Below are 19,858 nucleotides of genomic sequence, written 5' to 3'. Positions count from 1 at the left end.
AATAGTTTGAAATTAATGTGTAATATTTTTTAATATGAACAATTTGTGTCACTGTTGTGTATACATATGAGCTAAGGAAATATCAACATTCATGGGACAATAATATCACTCTCAAAAACATCAACATATTTTGAAAACTTTAAACTCTCTTCAGTCTATTAAAGTGCCCTTTTGAATAAGACGATAAATATCATATAGCCATGACTGACGTGGCGGCATATGCAGGTGTCCTTTTTTATATAATAGACCGGAGTGCCCCCGTGTCAATTGTTGAGATTTATATATATATATATATATATATATATATATATATATATATACTCACATACAAACATATATTAGCTAAATGGCTAATTCAATCTAGCATGTCTGGACTTTCTAAAGGCACCAACGACTTAAAGCAACATAAACATACTTTAGCTTTACAATTCATAATATAGCATGGTTATCCTTTGTCTCCGCAATGTAGTACTATCAACTCTGGCTTCATTATCTAATCAAAACGTCCTTTAAAATTCCCCCAGACTCAATCTGCTAGGTGAGGGTGTAGAGACAAGACACTAGGGGGTAAAAGTAATTGTGTGTTATCTTTTCACAGGCATATTCTGACTGTTGTGGCCAAACACCTAATTAACTTCAATGCACATCCAATAAAAAGGAATGCGATGAAGGCACAATGAGGTGAATAGCAAACAGCAACTAGGCACAAATACCCCCAAAATGACTATTTATCATCTGAAGCCAAATACAAATAATTGGAATCGGTTTATTTACAAACAAGAGAAAAGAAAGACGTGACTTTTGACTTTCCATAATACCCCCTCATAATTAAATACGAATATGATTAGATGTATTTAAAATGGAAATGTTTTACTGCTAAATAAATATAGATTTGCACTTTATCCCACATGCGGGTGTTCTCCAGTCTCTGGATGTGGGTACATTGCTATGGCAGCATGTCACCCAGTATTACATAGCTGTGCATGCAGGGTGTATATTCTGGTTCTGGGAGGGAGAAATTCTGCCTGTGACAATGGGACACCCCGGCTCCTCATCTAGCTGGCAGCAGGAATGTCATCATTAGGGGGAGGCTTTGTACAGGGAGGCAGGAGCCATGCTGGGACTCAGAAAGCCCTGAGCTGGGCAGTAAAGTGAAGCAGTTTAATCCTCCCGCACAAAGCTGGGGGAGAAGTTAGCTAATTTGAGTGTGAAAGGGTGAGTTGGGGGGAGGGTAGTGAATGAGCCCGGAGGGAGGAAGGGGGGGGGGAGCAGAGCCTGGGGGCGTGTTTGTGGTGGGATTCCCTGTAGCATTGCACCCTTATAGCCCATTGTTACTGACTGGGGAGGGAGAAAGAGTGGACAGCAGCAGCTACCCAGTGTAACCTGAGAGACCTATCACAGCGCCTGAAAGGAGTACAGGGTCAACTGAACACAGCACTGCGGCCGCTGCGTCAGCGTACATCCATCTGTGAATAGCAGTCTGCGTATGCGCCGTCTCCGGGGATGAGCACAGTAGTCCCGTAGTGCTCCAATATAACAGGACGGGGCTGGAGCCCGGGTGTGGGGTCAGAGCCTGTAGGTGGACTGTGTGTTGTACTGGGAGCTGGGTATCTGATGCGTGAGGAGGACTGGCCGCACTGGAGGATCTGCGTTTGGGGAATTGCACCGAGCATCTGCAGGAGTCAGCGTTACAGCGGAGGCACAACGCGTGTGAATGGGGAGACCGAGGGGCCCCCAAATATCTGAGTCACCAGGTGAGGGGTGTACATGGCAGAGCCGCGTTGTGCAGCGCACTGCTCGCAGCCCGGGCTCTGCTGCTGGGCGGGCACAGGGCTGTGGGAACATTTCCCAATGCGCGGACTCTAAATAGGCTGCTGCTGCTATCACTGTCTATGTGTGTGTGTGTTGCTGCACGCTACTCCGCTGGGATACCCCACTGCTGCTGCACTGTATGGGGCGTGTGACCCTCCAGCGCCCGCTATCCCCAGCATGTACTGAGGAGCCCGGATTCATAGGGGAAGGTAACAGCTACGTGTGAGAGTGTGATCCTTTCATATCTGCCTGATTGTGTGTATATGGAGGGAGCTCTGACTAAAGTGAGTCCAAGTTCCCGATCAGTGGCTGGGCTGGCCAAGTTTGGAATGACCATCTGTCCTCTCAGCTCTGTTGCTGGCTATGGGCATGGACCTTGCTTCATGTACAGCTTGTCCCAATGAGCAGGTTGGCAGTCAGTGCGGTGGCACCTATAAGGTAGCAGTGTATAGTGGTGAGTACTGTTGGCTCCTGCATACCAGGGCTGCTGGCTGAGTGCTCTGTTGTCTCAGGAAAGATCTGGTTGTATCTCTGCAGAGTCTCAGCATGATGATCTATGTCTTGTTTCCTTGTCTGATTTTTCCATTCTGTTTACTCCTTCCTTATCTGCTGTGATTGCAGAGCTGCTCTGATTAAACTCTCACTGTGGTACCATAACTATTCTGTAAATCTATAACCAGGGTAGCCTTGGCACACAAAGGCCTTTGTCGTGTTGTGTTTAAAGATTAAGCTGGAGCCCCGGGTCCCTGTAGCTAGTTACACATTGATATCCATTGGAATGCAGTGATGTATAGGGGGATTACCTCCCCTGTATTTTTGGTAAATTACTTTAAGGTATGATCTGTTATCTGGACCAGGACTGGCATGACTTTCTGTATATGGGCAATGGTGGTGATGAAAGCGATCATGGCATTTGTTTGCACAACTGACAGAATTTGCACAGTTAGATTCCGACAACCTCTTTCTTTGGATACGATAGTCTGGTGAGATTAGTGACATAAATTTTAATGCAGTGTGGTCAGGTGACTGTTTATTGTAATACAATCATTACATTCCTTTGCTGATTATTATTATTGTTGTTGTTGTGTGGGCTGACATCACTGTTGCATAGCTGACAAAGTCCTTAGTTATTAATCTCAGACTGCATTACTAAAGGCTGTATTGAGGAGTCAGAAGCTATGCCAAGAAGCATAAAGTGCTGCCAGTGTTTTTGTATATATTGTATATTTGCTGATCTAGATTTTTACATAGCACAACAGAACAGACCATTATACTAATTTTCCAGGAAACTTAGGGTAGAATTACATTTTAATGCAATGTGATGTGTCTGCACACACATTTTGGCCATATACCGTAAACTGACATTGCAAATCCCCCCCCCCCCCCCCCCCCCACCCACCAAGGGTCTGAGACTTTTTTGCTTTTCATTATTTAACAAGATTTGGAAACACTGAAGAGCCATCTACGACTTGCATTCTAAAAAAGAAAGTGGTTTATTTTGAAACCTGATCTTGCTAATTAAGTGGACTTGATCGTAAGGAAAAGCTGCCTTCTTTTTATATAAAAGTAGGATCTACACAGTCACTACATCAGAGATTTCAGGTTTGTGTCAACATCAGGTCTACAAGAAATAACTACATATTCTCGTCAGCATGGAGAGGTTATAACACCATTTCCAAACAAGTTAAATTCAATAACTCTACAGTTACAGGGTTTATTTACAAAATGGGGGGTGTTTGTCCCAGCAAAGCGCAGGCCATGTGACCGTTTTGGAAATTGCAAAGAACCCAAAAACTACATTCAAGGATCTACAGGCCTCTGTCAACATATCAACTGTTAAAGTTCATGACGCCATCATCACAAAAAAACCTGAACAAGTATGGCTTTCATGGAAGGATATCGAAGACAAAGCCTCTTCCAAAATAAACAAATCTTAGTATGGCTAAGGTTTGCAATGTGGCATGTGAACACAACCAGCCTTTTAGGCATGAAGCAGATCGTCATCTTTGGCTTTAACCAAACAGTGAATTGCTTAAGGAATTTCGGAACCAACTATCAGTCATGGTGGTGGAAGGGTAAAAATTTGGGGTTATTTTGTAGCCAAAGAAACTGAATGTCTGATTCATTACATTCACCTTTTTATATGAGGGTATTTGGTCTTCAGCTTATCCAAATTGAATGCATCAGGACAGTAATTCTAAACTCATCGGCAAATCTACAACTTACCGCATGAAGTCTAGAGCTTATTTCAGAGTATTTCACACACTGGGTGAGATGTACTAAGCTTTGAAAGTGATAAACCACCAACCAATCAGCTCCTACCTGTCATTTTTCAAACACAACCTGTGAGATGGCAGTTAGAAGGTGATTGGTGGTTTATCACTCTCCATTGTATCACTTTTCAAGCTTAGTACATCTCGCCCATGGGCTTAAGAGTCCAATCCGCTTCTACTTTATATTCTACAGGCTTTATTTGAAAAATGACAGTTAAGAGCTGATTGGTTGGTAATTTATCTCTTCAAGCTTTGAATAATACCCCCCATATTTTATTTTTGTTTACCAGACAGTGACAAATCAAAATCTCTTCTATATTTAACTTGTTGAGAAATAAAAATGTTTGCTATATCTTGAGATGTCAAACATTTACTTTAAAGCGCATATATTTTTATGAAATGGTTGCACATTTGCACAAACAGGAATACATAACAAATTGGGAATACTCCAACGTAAATGATTTAACTTTGTTGTCTGTGTATAGCTTTACTTACTGTCCTTTTTTCCCCTGGTTCTCTTGCAGATTTTGCACACTTTTTGGAACCCATTTCTCTTTATTCAAGATCTTCAACAAAAAGACAAATTACCATGCAGAACTTTCCAAGGGACCTGCTGTGTTTTCTGGCTCTTGTCACATTAACATCAAGCAAACCAGCGGCACCAGTAAACCAAAGCAGTTGGAAAGGTAAATCAAAGTATTATATGATGCCTGTGCCTGTTTTTATTCTGTAACTTTTGTCATTTGTAAATTTGAAAATGATTTTAGAGCTGAAAGTTAGTCTTGTTTCATGTTATTGGGAAATAAGAGAGCTGCAGTTAGTGCCTCTCCATTTGTGTCATGTCTTCTGGTGGCAGTAGGGCACGGACCATGCAAGAGTTTCCTTAGAGGTCAGAAGTTGACAGCCAGGTCAAAATACAAGTTCAGGAGGGTATCCCTAGCTTAGGTGAGAGAACTCACACCCTTGCTGTGTGTGTCTTTTTTTTCACACCCAGACCCCAAAATGCTCCAAAGTTCACTGAATGGTCAAATAAACATGAGGGTATCTCCTGTGCTTAGAATTGAGAACTGTCTAATTAAAACACTAATGACAGAGCAATATTGACAGATTCCAAACAAGTACGTTTTATTTATATAGCACACTTTCTCCAACAGAACGTTATGTAGATCATAGCCTAGATAGATTTAATGTAGTTCAGTAATGTTAGTTTGACATCACCTTTTTGAATTAATTATTTGACACCGGTTGTAAATGGCAACATTTTCTTTCCTTGTTGCCCGATTTCTGTGTTTTATTTTGACATCATTGCTGCTAGTACTGATGGGACCTCATGTACCATAGACTCGGGTAGCACCCAGTTTATTTCCCATGCTGTGCAGTTTTTGTTTCGGGTTGTTGGATTTGTGTGGGTCCCCCCCCAAAAAAAAATTGTTGCACTTTTGTTCTCAATTTTGTGACAAGTCATGGTGTCTGTGACATGCTTAAAGGTACTATTTGACACAATGTCAAGTCATAAGGACAAATCTGTACACACAGCAGGCTCTAAATGATTTTTTTCCCTTCTATTTTAACACTTTAATTGAACAGTACAGTGTATTTCAGATGTTAAGTTTAGATTTTGTATTAAGATAGTGTAAATGGATGTGCTAGAATTGCCCTCTACCGGTATCCAGTTAAGCTAGCCAATAACACTTTTCTATTCGGTTGTAGACCTTTTCGGATGGTTTTTAGACCTGTTTCGTCAATGTAGTGTAACATTTTTTAAAAGTCAAAACTGCATTGGTGAAACGTGATAAAAAAAAAAAACAGATTCAGTTTGGACTGTGACTGATTTTTCGGCAGTTGAAAAATCACAACTTTAATTGACTAGGTCGAATGTACGTTAGACCTAAAAACAGCAAAAAGTGCAGATTTTCTGAATGGGAAAAATCTGTAACTGATTTGAATATCCCCTCTGACTTTCCTTACTTGCTGATGAAGAGAGTGTATTGCTAAGAATAAAATGAATGAATAAAACAGTTGGCTTCTCTCTGCCCTTTCAGCAGAGACCCACCATGAGCTTGAAGAACACCTCTTGCTTGATCCTGGGAACCCGTTGCACCTCTCCTGTGACACCAACTACAGCAGTAACATAAACTGGTACAAAGAACAGGAAAGGCTGCTATCAGGAGGGAAGATTCGACTGAAGGACTATGTTTTGGAACTGTCTGATATCGCTCTTGAAGACTCAGGACTTTACTTATGTGTGGTCCGTGGCACTGGTCAAATCTTGAAAAGGTTCTCCATATCTGTTGTTGGTAAGTGCTAATGGCATACTGCATCATGGCTCAACATTCTAGTAATATCTATGTGATGATGTGGACTGAAGCAATCTTACCTCCTATATTATGACTCTTTAAATCTCCTAAGTGTTGTCTGATATGTCCTTTTGTGAGTTTATAGACAGGAAGTCTGATCTATATAAGGAAAATGTCCCACCCCCTTGTTCATAGACTTGCCCAATATCTGTTGTGCATATGATATACAATATAAGTTGTAATCATAATAAATAAACTTCTTGTATAATAGACTGCATACAGACCAGACTTACCTAATGCATTATGCCACTTAGCCAGTCTTAATCTGTCCTACCAAGATGTTCATGACCTGTAATGTCGCGTGTAATTGTGTAATGTTAGTGCTACTATTAGGATCAAAAGAACAATGCCTTCGAGGCTCTCTGCTCTTCTGATAGCTGACTGTTTCTGTAGATTCAATGGCATCTGGAGATGAAGATGACGAGGATGGCCGTGGGGAAGACTTCGAGGGTGATCTAAATGAGGAACCAGGTTATATCTACCAAGGTGAGTGCTCTCCTGTTAAGGTTACTAATTAGAGGTCATCGTAACCCTCTTTCCCCACCCATCAAGGCTATAAACTATAATCCCAGTGCACAGAAGTCTGGTCTTGCTGATGGTCTCCACATACCAAAGACCAGACTGTCTTTTGGCCTGAGAGATGAGTAAAAGCTTCTGACCTATGCCCTGGGGATAATAGATAAGTGAAACAGAATCTGACTTTTCCATGCTGTTACAGCAACACAGACAAAGGGGACGTCATGTATAATGTATATTTAATGATCAAATATTTAAGGTATTCAGAAGGAGAAGTTTTCAGTGTACACTCTAGGATTTTTTAGGGTAGGGCACTTTTTTTCAATCTGGAGGGCACATTTTATATTAGAAATTTTACATAAGAAACAAAAAAAAAAAACATACGTATATTATAAATTGCACACTGCCCTAGGATTACGCCCGATAAACATTGTCATTGCCCATTGCATATTCTGTCGTACTGACAACTACAAGAGGTTTTTTTTTTTTGGGATCCCGCACTGGATTCTCTACCGTGATGGTTTTTAATGACATCAATATTAAGATAGATTAAGCAGTTAAATGTTGTCCAGATCCTGTATTGGTTTCTTAATGAGAAATCTCAATTTAATAATTTAGAGGCTGGAGGTGCTAAATTAAAGTACTCGCAATTACACATTATGGCATATACTGTAAAGCCTCTTACACATTATACCACACACCATAATGCCCATTCCACATGATTGTATACAACGTAATACCCATTACACATGATGGCACACACAGAAAGTGCATGTCAGCGCCGTGGGGGGCAGCGTAAGGGCAAACAGTGCCACGCCTAAAAAGGACAGGGTGCATTTTGAGGTTTTAAAAATGGGCAGGGTGCGGAACACTGCAAAAGAAGTGTAGAGGGAACACTAGTTTTTACATTCCTATAGATGTGTATGTGACAAAGTTTATTACCCTTTCCACCAGGGAAGACAGTATGTGGCTTATAAAATACAACCATCTTACAAAATCCATTGAGTGATACATGGCTTTCTTAACATGGTAGTCATTTTAATGATTACCACTGTGCTGTAGTCCAGTGTTAGTTTCTGAACCAACAAAGTAATCACCTGTACATGATTAGAGGAATCTTTAAAACCTGAGCTGTTGGGGATGTTTGATAGCTGGAGTTATGAACCACTGCTGTAATCATAGATTCTCCTTCACACCGGTCTAACATTGTCATGGCCACTTACAACTAGATTTTGCCTTTCAGCTCCATATTGGACCCATCTACGTCGCATGGAGAAGAGGTTATATGCACTCCCCGCGGGGAACACTGTAAAGTTTCGCTGTGCAGCAGGTGGCAGCCCTCATCCAACTATCCGATGGCTAAAAAATGGAAGAGAGTTTCGAGGGGAACACCGAATAGGAGGAATTCAGGTGAGTCGTTTGCAACATCCATAATTTGTTGGCTGACCTTGGAGTTTTCAGAATTGGGGGAAGAAGAAAAATGTGTGGTCCTGTATTCTTCATATAAGATCTATTCTATTATAAAAGGCCTCTTTATTTCCCTCTAGCTAAGACACCAACACTGGAGTCTGGTCATGGAGAGTGTGGTTCCATCTGACCGTGGCAATTATACCTGTGTGGTGGAGAATAAGTTGGGCAGCATCAGCTACACATACATATTAGATGTACTTGGTGAGTATGTCTGTCTGGTTTTCTTTTAGTAGCAATCTAAAATACAAGTTGTATAAGTGCCCTGTATTGGGCCAAAGGTGTATGATGTACAGCGTTAACCATGCCAGACTGTCATTTGAGAACACTGGTCCTTGTAAAACCTTCTAAAACATCAAAGTCAATAAGATACTGTTTGTGTCGTAAATCTAATGAGGGTCATTATCTCTCCTGCTGCAAGGCCCTCTCTGATTAGCTACTACAACTGTCTGCTGTCTCCCAGGGTAATTGAGATGTTGTTGTCTGAAATGGGTACATCTTTTATGGGTGTTTTTCACTGTCCCCCTGCAGTTTGTTACAAATTCTAATATTAGTATTAAGTATGTGGTTTCACTGCAAGAATCAAGTTACCAACTCCTTTTTATAAGTGTAAATTTATCTTCAGCGATTTTTGTTTTATGACCTCTGTAATTAAAAAGGTACTTAATCTCAAACCTATTTTGTAAATATGGAAGATCAAATGTAATAATTTTTTTTCCTCCTCCTTTTTAAAGAGAGGTCTTCTCATCGCCCAATCCTCCAAGCTGGTCTCCCAGCTAACACCACGGCCCGCGTGGGCAGCGATGTGGAGTTCCTCTGCAAAGTGTACAGTGACGCTCAACCGCACATCCAGTGGCTCAAACATATAGAACTAAATGGGAGCCGATTTGGCCCCAATGACGTGCCTTATGTGCAAGTGCTTAAGGTGAGTTTGCTTGATTATGTTAAGTCTGTGGTTGTCCCTGCTTGCCTTCACCTGGTGTATATAGGATCCTCTCCTGTCCAATCTCGCCAGTAATCGCTATTTTGGACTCCTGTAAAAGACTGCGTCCGCGAAGCACCCAAATACTAAAAATCGAGTTTATAAGAGTTACTAATGACACAATTAGAAATTCTATGTAGGAGAAGTGCTGTACTATACCTATATGTCTTCTGTGTGCAAAGCTTATGTGCTCATTTTTTAAAGAATGATCTTTCAAATGCTACTGTTTTTTTGTTTCTTTTTGTAGACTGCAGATATTAACACTTCAGAAGTGGAAGTACTGCATCTGCAGAACATCTCCATGGAGGATGCTGGAGAGTACACTTGTCTAGCAGGGAATTCCATTGGTCTCTCTCATCAGTCTGCTTGGCTCACTGTGCTACCTAGTAAGTGTAGAGTGGCTGCCAACTTGTACTGTACTCAAGGCTACTTTTAGCATGCATGGCAGAACAAATAGAAGCTCAGCGTCAGATGTATATTTTAGGAGTAAGAGGGTCTGTGTGTGTGTGTGGGCGCGCGTGTGTAATACTAATAAAAATGTTTTGGTGTTCTGTCCCACGTATTCAACCAGAAAACTGCATTCATAGGGGTTTATTTACTAAAATGTGAGTTCTATTGTAGATGCTATGGGCAACCAATCAGAAACGACAATTTTTTTTTTTTTTTTTTTTTACGTTCTATCTAGAAGGTAATCGATATCGTGCGCCATTCAATCCACAATTCTGACTGTCCGAACATCCCGACAGTGGGAATCCTAGCCGGTTTCCGTTTTTTTTTGACAGACACATGACAGGCGGAATTCAATGTTCCGCCTATCCAGTGGTGAAAACATCCGTAGATTGTTGAGAAACTGCCGTGAATTGAACAATCCATGGCCGTTTCTGACTAAAGTGATCCGACTTGTTTTAAAGACGAATCCGCCCTCAATGCTATCGGAAATGGCAGCATTGAATCTCATCCATAATCTGGTTGCCTATAGCAACATCTCATCTTCAATAGTACTTCTATCTTAGTAAATGTACCCCATAGTATGCATCATACAGTCATCATTTATCAACAAAATAATCATGCCTGTATATGGAATAGTAACAAAAAGTTGCCCATAGTGACCACAGTGGCCATTTCAGTGCTGGAATAGCGTTCTTAAGAAAAAAGAAACTACTCCAGCACCTCCAAACCGGTTGCTGTATAAGTACCGGTTTTATTTTTTATGGGGGGGTTTCCCCTGACATGGTTTTTCATAAATTGTGATTTTTGTTTACTACATGAGTGCTGGTCTCTAGCTGAAAAACCATGTAGAAATCCGGAAAGTAGTAAAGCTGCGCACACACCAGTGAATTGTAAAATCAAAACCTGTTCCAGTCAGAGCTATTATTAAAACAGGTCAGACAAAAAGGATAACATCTCGAATGAAACAGTCATTTTGGGATTTAATCCTACTTCTTCACATGCAGCAATACACACATCCAAATGTACATCTTGGTGCACTTAAAGACAGCGTGATCTCTGGGAGATTTAACAGCAACACTTTTAAGGTTGTTTGAACCTTTTCAAATGCCATTATTGCTACTAGACATGCACATCTGTAAAGGAAGTCTTGATCTGGCATGTCACATTTTTAAACTGCTTGGTATATTAAAAAATATGGGGGGGTTGTTTGAAGAATAACAGATGGGAATGGCTGTGAGGAGAGGCAGGGTCCATAAAGAAGGTCAAGGTCACAGATGTAGTACTGACCCCCTGTCTGTTTCCTTTCCCTACAGATGAGGATTTCCTAGAGGAGGCAGATCCAGCAGAGTCTAGATATGTGGATATAATTATATATACTTCTGGTTTTCTGGCTGTGGCAATGGCAATCGTTATTGTAATACTGTGCTGTATGCAAACATCGCACAGCAAACAGACACTGCAACCAGCATCTGTGCACAAACTTTCAAAGTTCCCACTCATACGGCAGGTAAGTGGCCACTGCTGTCTTTTTCTATTACTAGTGGTGTCACCAGATCATCTCCCTATTGTCATTTGATTTCAATAAAATAACATTAAATCATTTGGCACCATTTTTAAAGTCAAATTTGATGGTTATATTAGTTTTGTGAGGCAGGTGTGGACCACTGGGGAATTAAGGGTTGCATTAGCACTTCCCTTCCCTCCCTTACAGTCTAATGCTCTACATAAAACAAACACCCCCCCCCCAATATGCATACATATTGACATATATATATATATATATATATATATATATATATTCCACAATATGCCGGCACTCTGCAAATAAAGCCAATCGTAGGATGCCTTCCCGGTAGCTGCATACACCAATTCCAGGGGGTGGGAGGCACTCAAATAAAACACTCAGCCAATGGATAAAATAATGCTGTGTATTGCGCACCAAGCGCTTTCGGGAGTCACCCCGTCCTCAGGGCACACACAAGATGGCCCGTTCAATAAATGTACTCTTTAAGGCCTCCAAACACTGGGACCATTTTGGGCCATTTTCAACCAATTGCGACGGAGAGGGCCAAGAAATCGGGTGAATTCAGCACAAATTTGATGTGTTTGCCATTCCATCTGGTCCGGTTTGCGGTCCCCGTGCCCATCTGACCAGAGTCAGAGGTCGGACCTGCTGCACGGCCGACCTCCAACTCTAACATCCACCAATGAGGTTGCATGTGATTCTGCCACCCTGGTAGGACCCAGACTGCTCAAGGGGCATTGGATGGCCATACACTGCTAGAAGTTGCAGCCATGGCCACCTTTTTAGAATACATAGATTTTTAACCAATTCAATTCAGTTAAAGTCAAAAATTCCCTGTACATGTTTAAAGTCTAGCTTTTTTTTAGCAGCATGATCATTCATAAAATCCCAAGCATATGTAATTTAATAATATGTATTATATATTTTTTTATGTAATAGTTGCATACTTTATTAACATGTTTATTTCCCAGCTGTCTATGACGTGAAAGCCTCCCCAAAACAAAGGCCTTTTTAGAGTTATTTTTAAAAAGCTTTCTTTTTATTAAATGAAAAACATTGTTGATTTTAACCAATTCTGAAAATTCAATATGCACTCACAGTATGGATTAATTTTATTTTTTTTAATGTAGTTTTCGCTGGAGTCCAGCTCCTCTGGAAAGTCCAGTGCGCCTTTGATCCGCATCACTCGCCTGTCTTCCAGTTGTGCACCCATGCTTCCTGGTGTCATGGAGGTGGAGTTGCCCTTGGATGCCAAATGGGAGTTCCCTAGAGACAGGTGAATGTTTGTCTTTAACAACTTACACACTCTATCAACCAATCGCTTATAGAGTGTTAACCATTGCAACACTATTTTTCCCTATCAGACTTGTTCTTGGGAAACCTCTAGGAGAAGGCTGCTTTGGACAAGTAGTGAGAGCTGATGGATATGGGATTGACAAAGATCGGCCTGAAAAACCTGTGACCGTGGCAGTGAAGATGCTTAAAGGTGAGTTTATCAGTGTGTTACTACACATTGACAAATCTATAGATTGTCTGTCTGAATAATTCACTTGTCTTCTTTAATCATAATTTAAGATGGAACCTTGTAAGGTGATTTTAGATAAGCCAATCTGATTCCCTTATTCAGGCATGGCCAAACTATGGCCCCCCAGCTGTTGTGAAACTACACGTCCCATCATGCCTTGCCACAGTTTTGCTAATAGGAAATGCTAAAACTATGGCAAGGCATGCTGGGATGTGTAGTTTCACAACAGTTTGGCCATGTTTGCCTTACTGTGCTGATTGATTGGAATGCCGTGACACCTTCCCTCTGAATGAGTAGAATTAGAGACATATTGGTAATTCTGGGGCTAGCTAGAATGCATCTGGCCAGCACTACAGAGATAACTATATCAGGCACTTCTCTTTGCAAAAGGAAACATCTTTGTTATATCTACATGTAGAGCAGTTATCTATAATGTATCACATTATGATTTCCCTTTTAGAACATTTAATATAGTCTGCGGAAATATTATTTCACAAGTTTTAAAATGCTTCTGTTCTTCTTTTTTTAGATAATGGGAATGACAAAGACCTGTCCGATCTCATTTCTGAAATGGAGCTGATGAAAGTGATCGGCAAACACAAGAACATTATCAATCTGCTGGGGGTCTGTACACAAGAAGGTGAGTGGTGAATCATTGGCAAGTACATTGTGTGTTAATGGATCTATGTGAAGGCTTCTGATCCTGACCCATGGTGGAGGAACTATAAGACCTTTTTTTTGTGTCTGCATTTAGGTCCACTTTTTGTTATTGTGGAATATGCTTCAAAGGGAAACCTTCGCGAGTTCCTGCGCGCCCGGCGGCCACCTACACCAGGAGATGATTTTGATGTCTCCAAGATTCCTGAAGAGATGCTGTCTTTTAAGGATCTGGTGTCCTGCACTTATCAGGTTGCCCGTGGCATGGAATATTTAGAATCCAAAAGGGTAAGTAAAGATGTTAATGGATTTTATTTTTTGTGTGGGTGTTTTTATTTTTTCCCCATAGGATCTCTGTAATTGTGTACTTAATCAGAACTAAAAACTTAGTTGAGATTTTTCTACAGGTTATGAAGTCTTTTTGTTACATCTTGGTATCTCTTTAATATGCAGTGGTTTTCAGAAAAGTCATTTGAATAAATGTACACTTCGCAGATATACAAGTAAAGGGAATGTAATCTCTTCTAGAATATGACCGCTTTTGCCTGTTGACTTAATGGTCTTTGTCCTACAGTGCATACACCGGGACCTGGCTGCCAGGAATGTTCTTGTAGCTGAAGACAATGTTATGAAAATCGCAGACTTTGGCCTGGCTCGCGGGGTGCATGACATTGATTACTACAAAAAGACTAGCAACGTGAGTTCTGTGAATTTATGCATGTGACGAAATCTGATTATTTGTATCTTGCTTATAGGAACGATACTCTTGGTTTTTGTTTATTGTTAAACTCCCTTTTTCAAACAGGGTCGGCTGCCTGTGAAGTGGATGGCGCCTGAAGCTTTATTTGACCGGGTATATACACACCAAAGTGACATGTAAGTTTAAGTTTAATGTTCCTGAAGATGTTATCACTGCGTCTGTGTAACCCAAGAAAAATGTACATTTGCGGAAATTAAAAAACAAATTGCTGACTTTGTATTCAGCCTGCAATTCATGATTCTCTCGTGAGTTAGAAATCTTGTGGCTTCGTTAGATTAAATATTAGCTTTTATTATAAATTAATGGAGAAAAGGTTGATCCTCGGCTATGGCAAAAAGACTGTTTTAATCACGCACCTCCTTAGTATGCAATCTTCTGAGCTGGAGATCTGAATAGCCTTGGAATGTTGCTTTGAGTAAACCGATATGTTCAGTTTAATGCACCTCCCCTTGTATGCTGTAAACTGATGTATTTTGGGAGGCAATTCTTTGTACATCATGTTTCACATATGTGCCCTTCCCTATCTGACATAAACAGTGTGACTTGACGCCCCTTATATTTGATAGCCTTGCCTTTAAAGCAAACCAGTCCCCTATACACTTTGTGTTATACCTAGATGATTTAATGGGTTTCTAAATCATTGGTGGGATAATATTTCTTCTGCTTGTTCGTACATTGCATTCTGTACTATGCTCATTTTAGTAGTGACTGTGTAAATACTTTTTTACAGTTGGTCATTTGGAATTTTGACCTGGGAGATATTCACTCTTGGTGGTTCTCCATATCCTGGAATTCCAGTGGAAGAGCTATTTAAGTTGTTACGAGAAGGTCATCGCATGGACAAGCCATCAAATTGTACTCATGAGCTGTAAGTGTTTTATTGATTACCGAATATTCTATTGAGGATTGTGCAAAAGAGCATTGTGGTAACTTGTGACAAAAATATTTGGGGGGGGTGGGGGGGGGGGGGGAGTGGATGTTGTAGGTCCTGGAGTGAGTACTACTGCTTCAACCCAGTACTATCATGTTATGTATTAGATTGTTATGTGGAGTAAAAACTGAATGCTTGAAATCCTTATCCGTAATGGCAATAACACAACCAAGATTTTGAAGCTCCGTACATGTGCAGTCCTTCATGAAACATTGCTAAATGTTGTATCCTTTTTTATTTTGCACAACATTTATGTAAGAATTGCAACTTTGTACCACTTCAAATCCTTTACCGTGACAGAATTTAGCATTTCCTGTTTTTTTTTTTATTTTGTTATGTTTATTTCATTTAGTTAATCTCTTTCAACACTTGTTCCTCTTCTTCTGAGTTCCAATCTTTTGGTACTGACCTAGTTATGTGGAAACCATAAATCCAAAACCGAGTGGTCCTGTTGACTACTGAGCTTAGTAGAGACTTAGCTGACATGAGTGCAGCGCAGCTGAAACCTCACATGGTCATCACTTCTGTGCATGCGACGGATCGCTGCAGGGGCATCTTTTGGGTGCGGCATGGACAATGTAGGCATATCCGGACTGCTCGGGGGGAGGGCCAAGGCAGCTGGAATAAGTAGCACACAACTGCTATGAACCAAAGCCAGAGGCCAGCCCACCGTATAGCGAAGCGCTTGCGCTTTAGCGATGTGCCCGCAAAACTTTGTAGGCACATCGTTGGGCAGAACCTGGCATACGGGTGGCTTTGCCCTGTGCCCTGCATTGGTTGTCTTTTTCTACAACCCAAGCTGAATTAGGCACATGGTGCAGTGTTTCAAAAGCCATTACTCCTGTCACCCCAGATAAATCCAGGTAATCTGTATTTGCCCCACTCCACTTGATATCACTCCTATCTGCACAAGATGCTTTGATTCTTCACTTGCCAGATGATTATTGTATTTATAAGTGCCATCTATTCTGATGAGCCATTATTGAACGTATCTCCTCTTTGTAGGTACATGTTCATGAGAGAGTGCTGGCATGCAGTGCCCTCCCAGAGACCAACCTTTAAACAACTAGTGGAACAGCTGGACAAAATTCTTACTGCCGTGTCAGAGGAGGTAAGAAAGTTTTTCTTTAGATCATGCACATTTTTGTTTGTTAAATAATATACTTGCCAGGGCAAGTTGTTTAAGTCAAAGCACACATATTAGAGTTCGTTTTATCAATAGCTGCCTTGCTAAAGTGTAATATTACTGTAGGATGGGGTATTTTCAGGTAACTATAGCAAGAATAGGTAGAATTGTAGCATATCCTTTTATTTTTCTATAAGCACTAAAGCTACATACGCATTGGGGGTGATTCTGGTTGGTTTGCAAAAGCAAACTCCTTTAATGGACATAACCATGCTGCACTGAAGGTGGGGCAGATGTAACATGTGCAGAGAGAGTTACATTTGGAGTGCTTTTGTTTCTGTGCAGGGTAAATACTGGCTGCTTTAGTCTTGCACAATTTAGATTTCAGTTTGAACACACCCCACACAAATCTAACTCTCTCTGCACATGTTACATCTGCCCAATCTGCATAACACATGGTTTTGTCCATTCAAAAAGGAGTTTAATTTTAAAAACCAACCAGAATTCTCCCCATTATGCAATAAAGGCAGACCACAATATCGTTAAAGATTTACCTTGAACTCTCCGGAGCTATAGAATGAAAGATATAGCGCTTTCACACTGAGCAATATGAAACTACTGTATGAATTATTGACCGTGTTTTATAAAAAAAAAAAAAAATTATCTGTAGTCCACACTAAATTATCTGCAGCTAGTCCTAAATGACAGGAAAAACCTGACCATGTACAGACAAGAAAGTGGGTCGATAATGACCCACGTGAGCGTACATTGTTATCGTTAGTACACACTGAATGATAAGCGCAGGATAATCTTGTTACTGTGTATATTGTTTGCCTTTATCGCGTAGTGTGTACGAGGCTTTATACTCCGTGTATGAATGCCCGTTTGGTATGGTATCTGCTTTATTATTAGAGGAGTATAATCTAGGAGGGTGGTTGGCATGGTCTATTAATAAATGTGCTTTATATCTGGTAACCCACTCACTCCTAAATATGCCATTTCATTACAGTACTTGGACCTATCCATGCCTTTTGAACAGTATTCTCCGTCCTGTGAAGACAGCGCTAGCACATGTTCCTCCTCTGATGACTCTGTATTTACCAATGATCCTGTACCAACACTATCCTGTGTCTTCAACTACCACAATGTTCATACTCACATGGGGACCTGAGCAAAGAGATGGGTCGAGCTTTAGAATGAGGGAATATGGACATCTTAAAGTGCTGTGTATACCCTCTATAGCAGGGACCTAACTTATTGAAGACTTAAGCCGTGTCTGGTATTCTAGACACTGGTGAAACACTGCTGCTTTTCTGCAATGCTTGGGACAACTAAGTTGGTGCTGGCCTCAAGCCACCGGTATACAGAATAAAAAGCACTGTGAGCTCCTGACTGGCTCGGTCAGGCTATGTCAGGGACGTGATGTAAAATCCCATGTTGTGGATGTGAAGGACTACAGCTTGCAGGTCTGTTCCAAGAGACCTAAATGCATAAAGGGATGCTAGGAACAAGGCTTACCTGCTCGCTTACATTCTGTGCATTTGTAATGCCAAGCTGCAATCTGGTCTTACAAGTGACCCCAAAGTGCCTCGATTTTGTGTTCTGAAGTCTGTAAATATTTTCAAATAGAAGTATTTATGTCCTGTTTGTTCTGATACATATGATAGGTCATTTTAACATTTCTAGGAGTGGGAAGCTGAAGATATTTATTTTGGATTATTTTTTGCTTTCTACTCTCAGCAGCCATATAATTTATCCTGGATATTTTGTTTTATTTTGTTTTTGTATTAAGGTACTTTTTGGACTATGAAAAAGAAAGGAGAAAAAAAAAACCTTACAAACAATTCTTAAAAGTTTTTTTATACACTATAGATCTATTTAAAACAGAATATGCTCTTTTGCAAGTTACCAAAAGTTTCATGTTGATTTATTTTATATATTGTTAAAAAAAAGTTACTTTTAATATAAAGACTTAAATTATATCTATATTTCTTTTTGTGCGAGTATTTTATCTGGTCAATGGCTTCCCTCCCCCTCCTTAATCTATATATAACAAAAACGGTCACAGTATATGGGGAGCAGCGGTTGGGGGTGGGTGGAGGATTAAATTAAAGTTAATGTTTCTTAGAAAAATAAATGGGTTGATTGATCACAGATCTTTGGCTTGGAGGTCACCGCAGGGAAGCCTATGTTCTACTGTTATCTGAAGAGCCATTTGCAAAAAATAAGGAGGGTTAGTGATTGATCTGGATGCAGCTACGGGTTGGTGGGGTTAGTTACTTGGCCAGAATGGCCATTTACATTTCTAACCCTGAAACATGTTGCACATTTACTGAATACCTGGCGATGCACCCAGTGTCCTGAGGGTGAAGCAACTGTTTTTAATTGAGTATATTGTTCTCTGTCCAGGGACAGGATTAGTAGCCTGGGGAGTTTTGTTACACATTATCTCATGCTGCCCCTCCTATGCATCTTAATGAAAAGAGTCCTACACACACACACACCTGCTCCCCTCACAAACACACACATGCAATTACACAGCAGGGGCATTACAGATCTGCCAAACAATAATACAGGGAATATGCAGCTAAAACACAGCTGATGTTCACCATCCTTTTTGGCTAGGATTTTGTGACAAAATACATGACCACAAAACAAGATCATTAACACTGCACATTTTAAGCTGCTCATTTGTATGTGATTGTTTTATTGATTTGCACACACAGCTGATGTTCAACATTATGGTTGAGATTTAATGGGACGAGAGATTCAGAAAGTGAGAGATTTGGTGAGAAATCTCCAGTTTATTTAAAGAGGCAATCATTTACACATAAAAACTGGAGATTTCTTACCAAATCTCTCACTTTCTGAATCTTTTTAATACGTTCTGAAGTTTTGTATACGTGTAAATGACAGGGAAAGGGAATGCACTTACACACATGGGGGGGGGGCACGACTGTGTGTGTTGTATGAAAACAAAATTCTAATACAATACATTGGAGACTATGGTAGAGATGCAAATGTTCTAACTTTTAACCTTTGTGACCCTATTAGTCAATGGCACCTTTATTGATTGACAATGCAATTGGTCTAAGAAAAACAGCCTATCTAAACTAAACCCTGCACAGAAGTTTAATTAGATGCACAGCCTCCACCCACACAAGGGCTTCCATTTGCTATTGTTCAGTACGTTTTTGAATGGTGTGAGCTGCATCTTTATAAACAAGCAATGATAAGACTCCTACTATTTGTGTTGGAGGCCAGAGATCACCAGCTCACTCTCCTTCTTGTTCTCTCACATAATTATCCCAAACTACATTCTACCCCCCCCCCCCCCCCCCCCCTTTTTATAAAAAAAAAATTATTATTATTATTTTATTACATTTTTTTTTATGGACCATCCCAGGTCTTAAAAAAACTAAAACATTTCTTGGAATCTTACCAAATTTACTGTACTATACAGTATAAACTCCCTTA

General features: G+C 40.4%; 1 protein-coding gene and 1 long non-coding RNA gene across 8 annotated transcripts in view; one reads left to right on the top strand and one right to left on the bottom strand.

Annotated features, from left to right (window-relative positions):
• Positions 1–1,309: 1,309 nt before the first annotated feature.
• Positions 1,310–18,369, top strand: FGFR4 (fibroblast growth factor receptor 4). 6 transcript variants are annotated; one of them, XM_083182115.1, is made up of 18 exons: positions 1,310–1,754; positions 4,610–4,771; positions 6,128–6,382; positions 6,836–6,928; positions 8,202–8,368; positions 8,506–8,629; positions 9,160–9,350; positions 9,655–9,793; positions 11,171–11,364; positions 12,513–12,658; positions 12,747–12,868; positions 13,437–13,547; positions 13,662–13,852; positions 14,139–14,261; positions 14,370–14,440; positions 15,055–15,192; positions 16,261–16,366; positions 17,391–18,369. In XM_083182115.1, exons 1-18 carry the CDS (start codon positions 1,715–1,717, stop codon positions 17,550–17,552), a joined length of 2,535 nt encoding a protein of 844 aa, XP_083038241.1. In that variant the 5' UTR covers positions 1,310–1,714; the 3' UTR covers positions 17,553–18,369. The 6 variants fall into 6 exon arrangements, with proteins under 6 accessions (XP_083038241.1, XP_083038240.1, XP_083038237.1 ...); XM_083182114.1 differs by lacking the exon at positions 1,310–1,754 and adding an exon at positions 1,871–2,021; XM_083182111.1 differs by lacking the exon at positions 1,310–1,754 and adding an exon at positions 2,137–2,266.
• Positions 12,451–19,858, bottom strand: part of LOC146074238 (uncharacterized) — a 68,371-nt gene continuing 60,963 nt past the window's right edge. For both annotated transcript variants that reach the window (XR_014473392.1, XR_014473391.1), the window contains 2 exons: positions 17,900–17,990; positions 12,451–12,648 (listed from right to left, as the gene is read on the bottom strand). This is a non-coding gene — a long non-coding RNA (uncharacterized LOC146074238). The remainder of the gene's footprint in view (positions 12,649–17,899; positions 17,991–19,858) is intronic.

This window comes from Crinia signifera, chromosome 4 (assembly GCF_055691185.1).
Source record: "Crinia signifera chromosome 4, ASM5569118v1, whole genome shotgun sequence".
NCBI lineage: Eukaryota > Metazoa > Chordata > Amphibia > Anura > Myobatrachidae > Crinia > Crinia signifera.
Note: the sequence above shows the minus strand (reverse complement) of the source record. Positions and strands in the feature narration are given on the sequence as shown.

Coding starts and splice junctions, on each gene's coding strand:
- FGFR4 (XM_083182111.1), top strand. CDS start 2,176: ATGGGCATGGACCTTGCTTCATGTACAGCTTGTCCCAATGAGCAGGTT. Junction 13,548..13,661: donor GGGGGTCTGTACACAAGAAG/GTGAGTGGTGAA, acceptor GTCTGCATTTAG/GTCCACTTTTTGTTATTGTG. Junction 16,367..17,390: donor TTACTGCCGTGTCAGAGGAG/GTAAGAAAGTTT, acceptor ATTTCATTACAG/TACTTGGACCTATCCATGCC.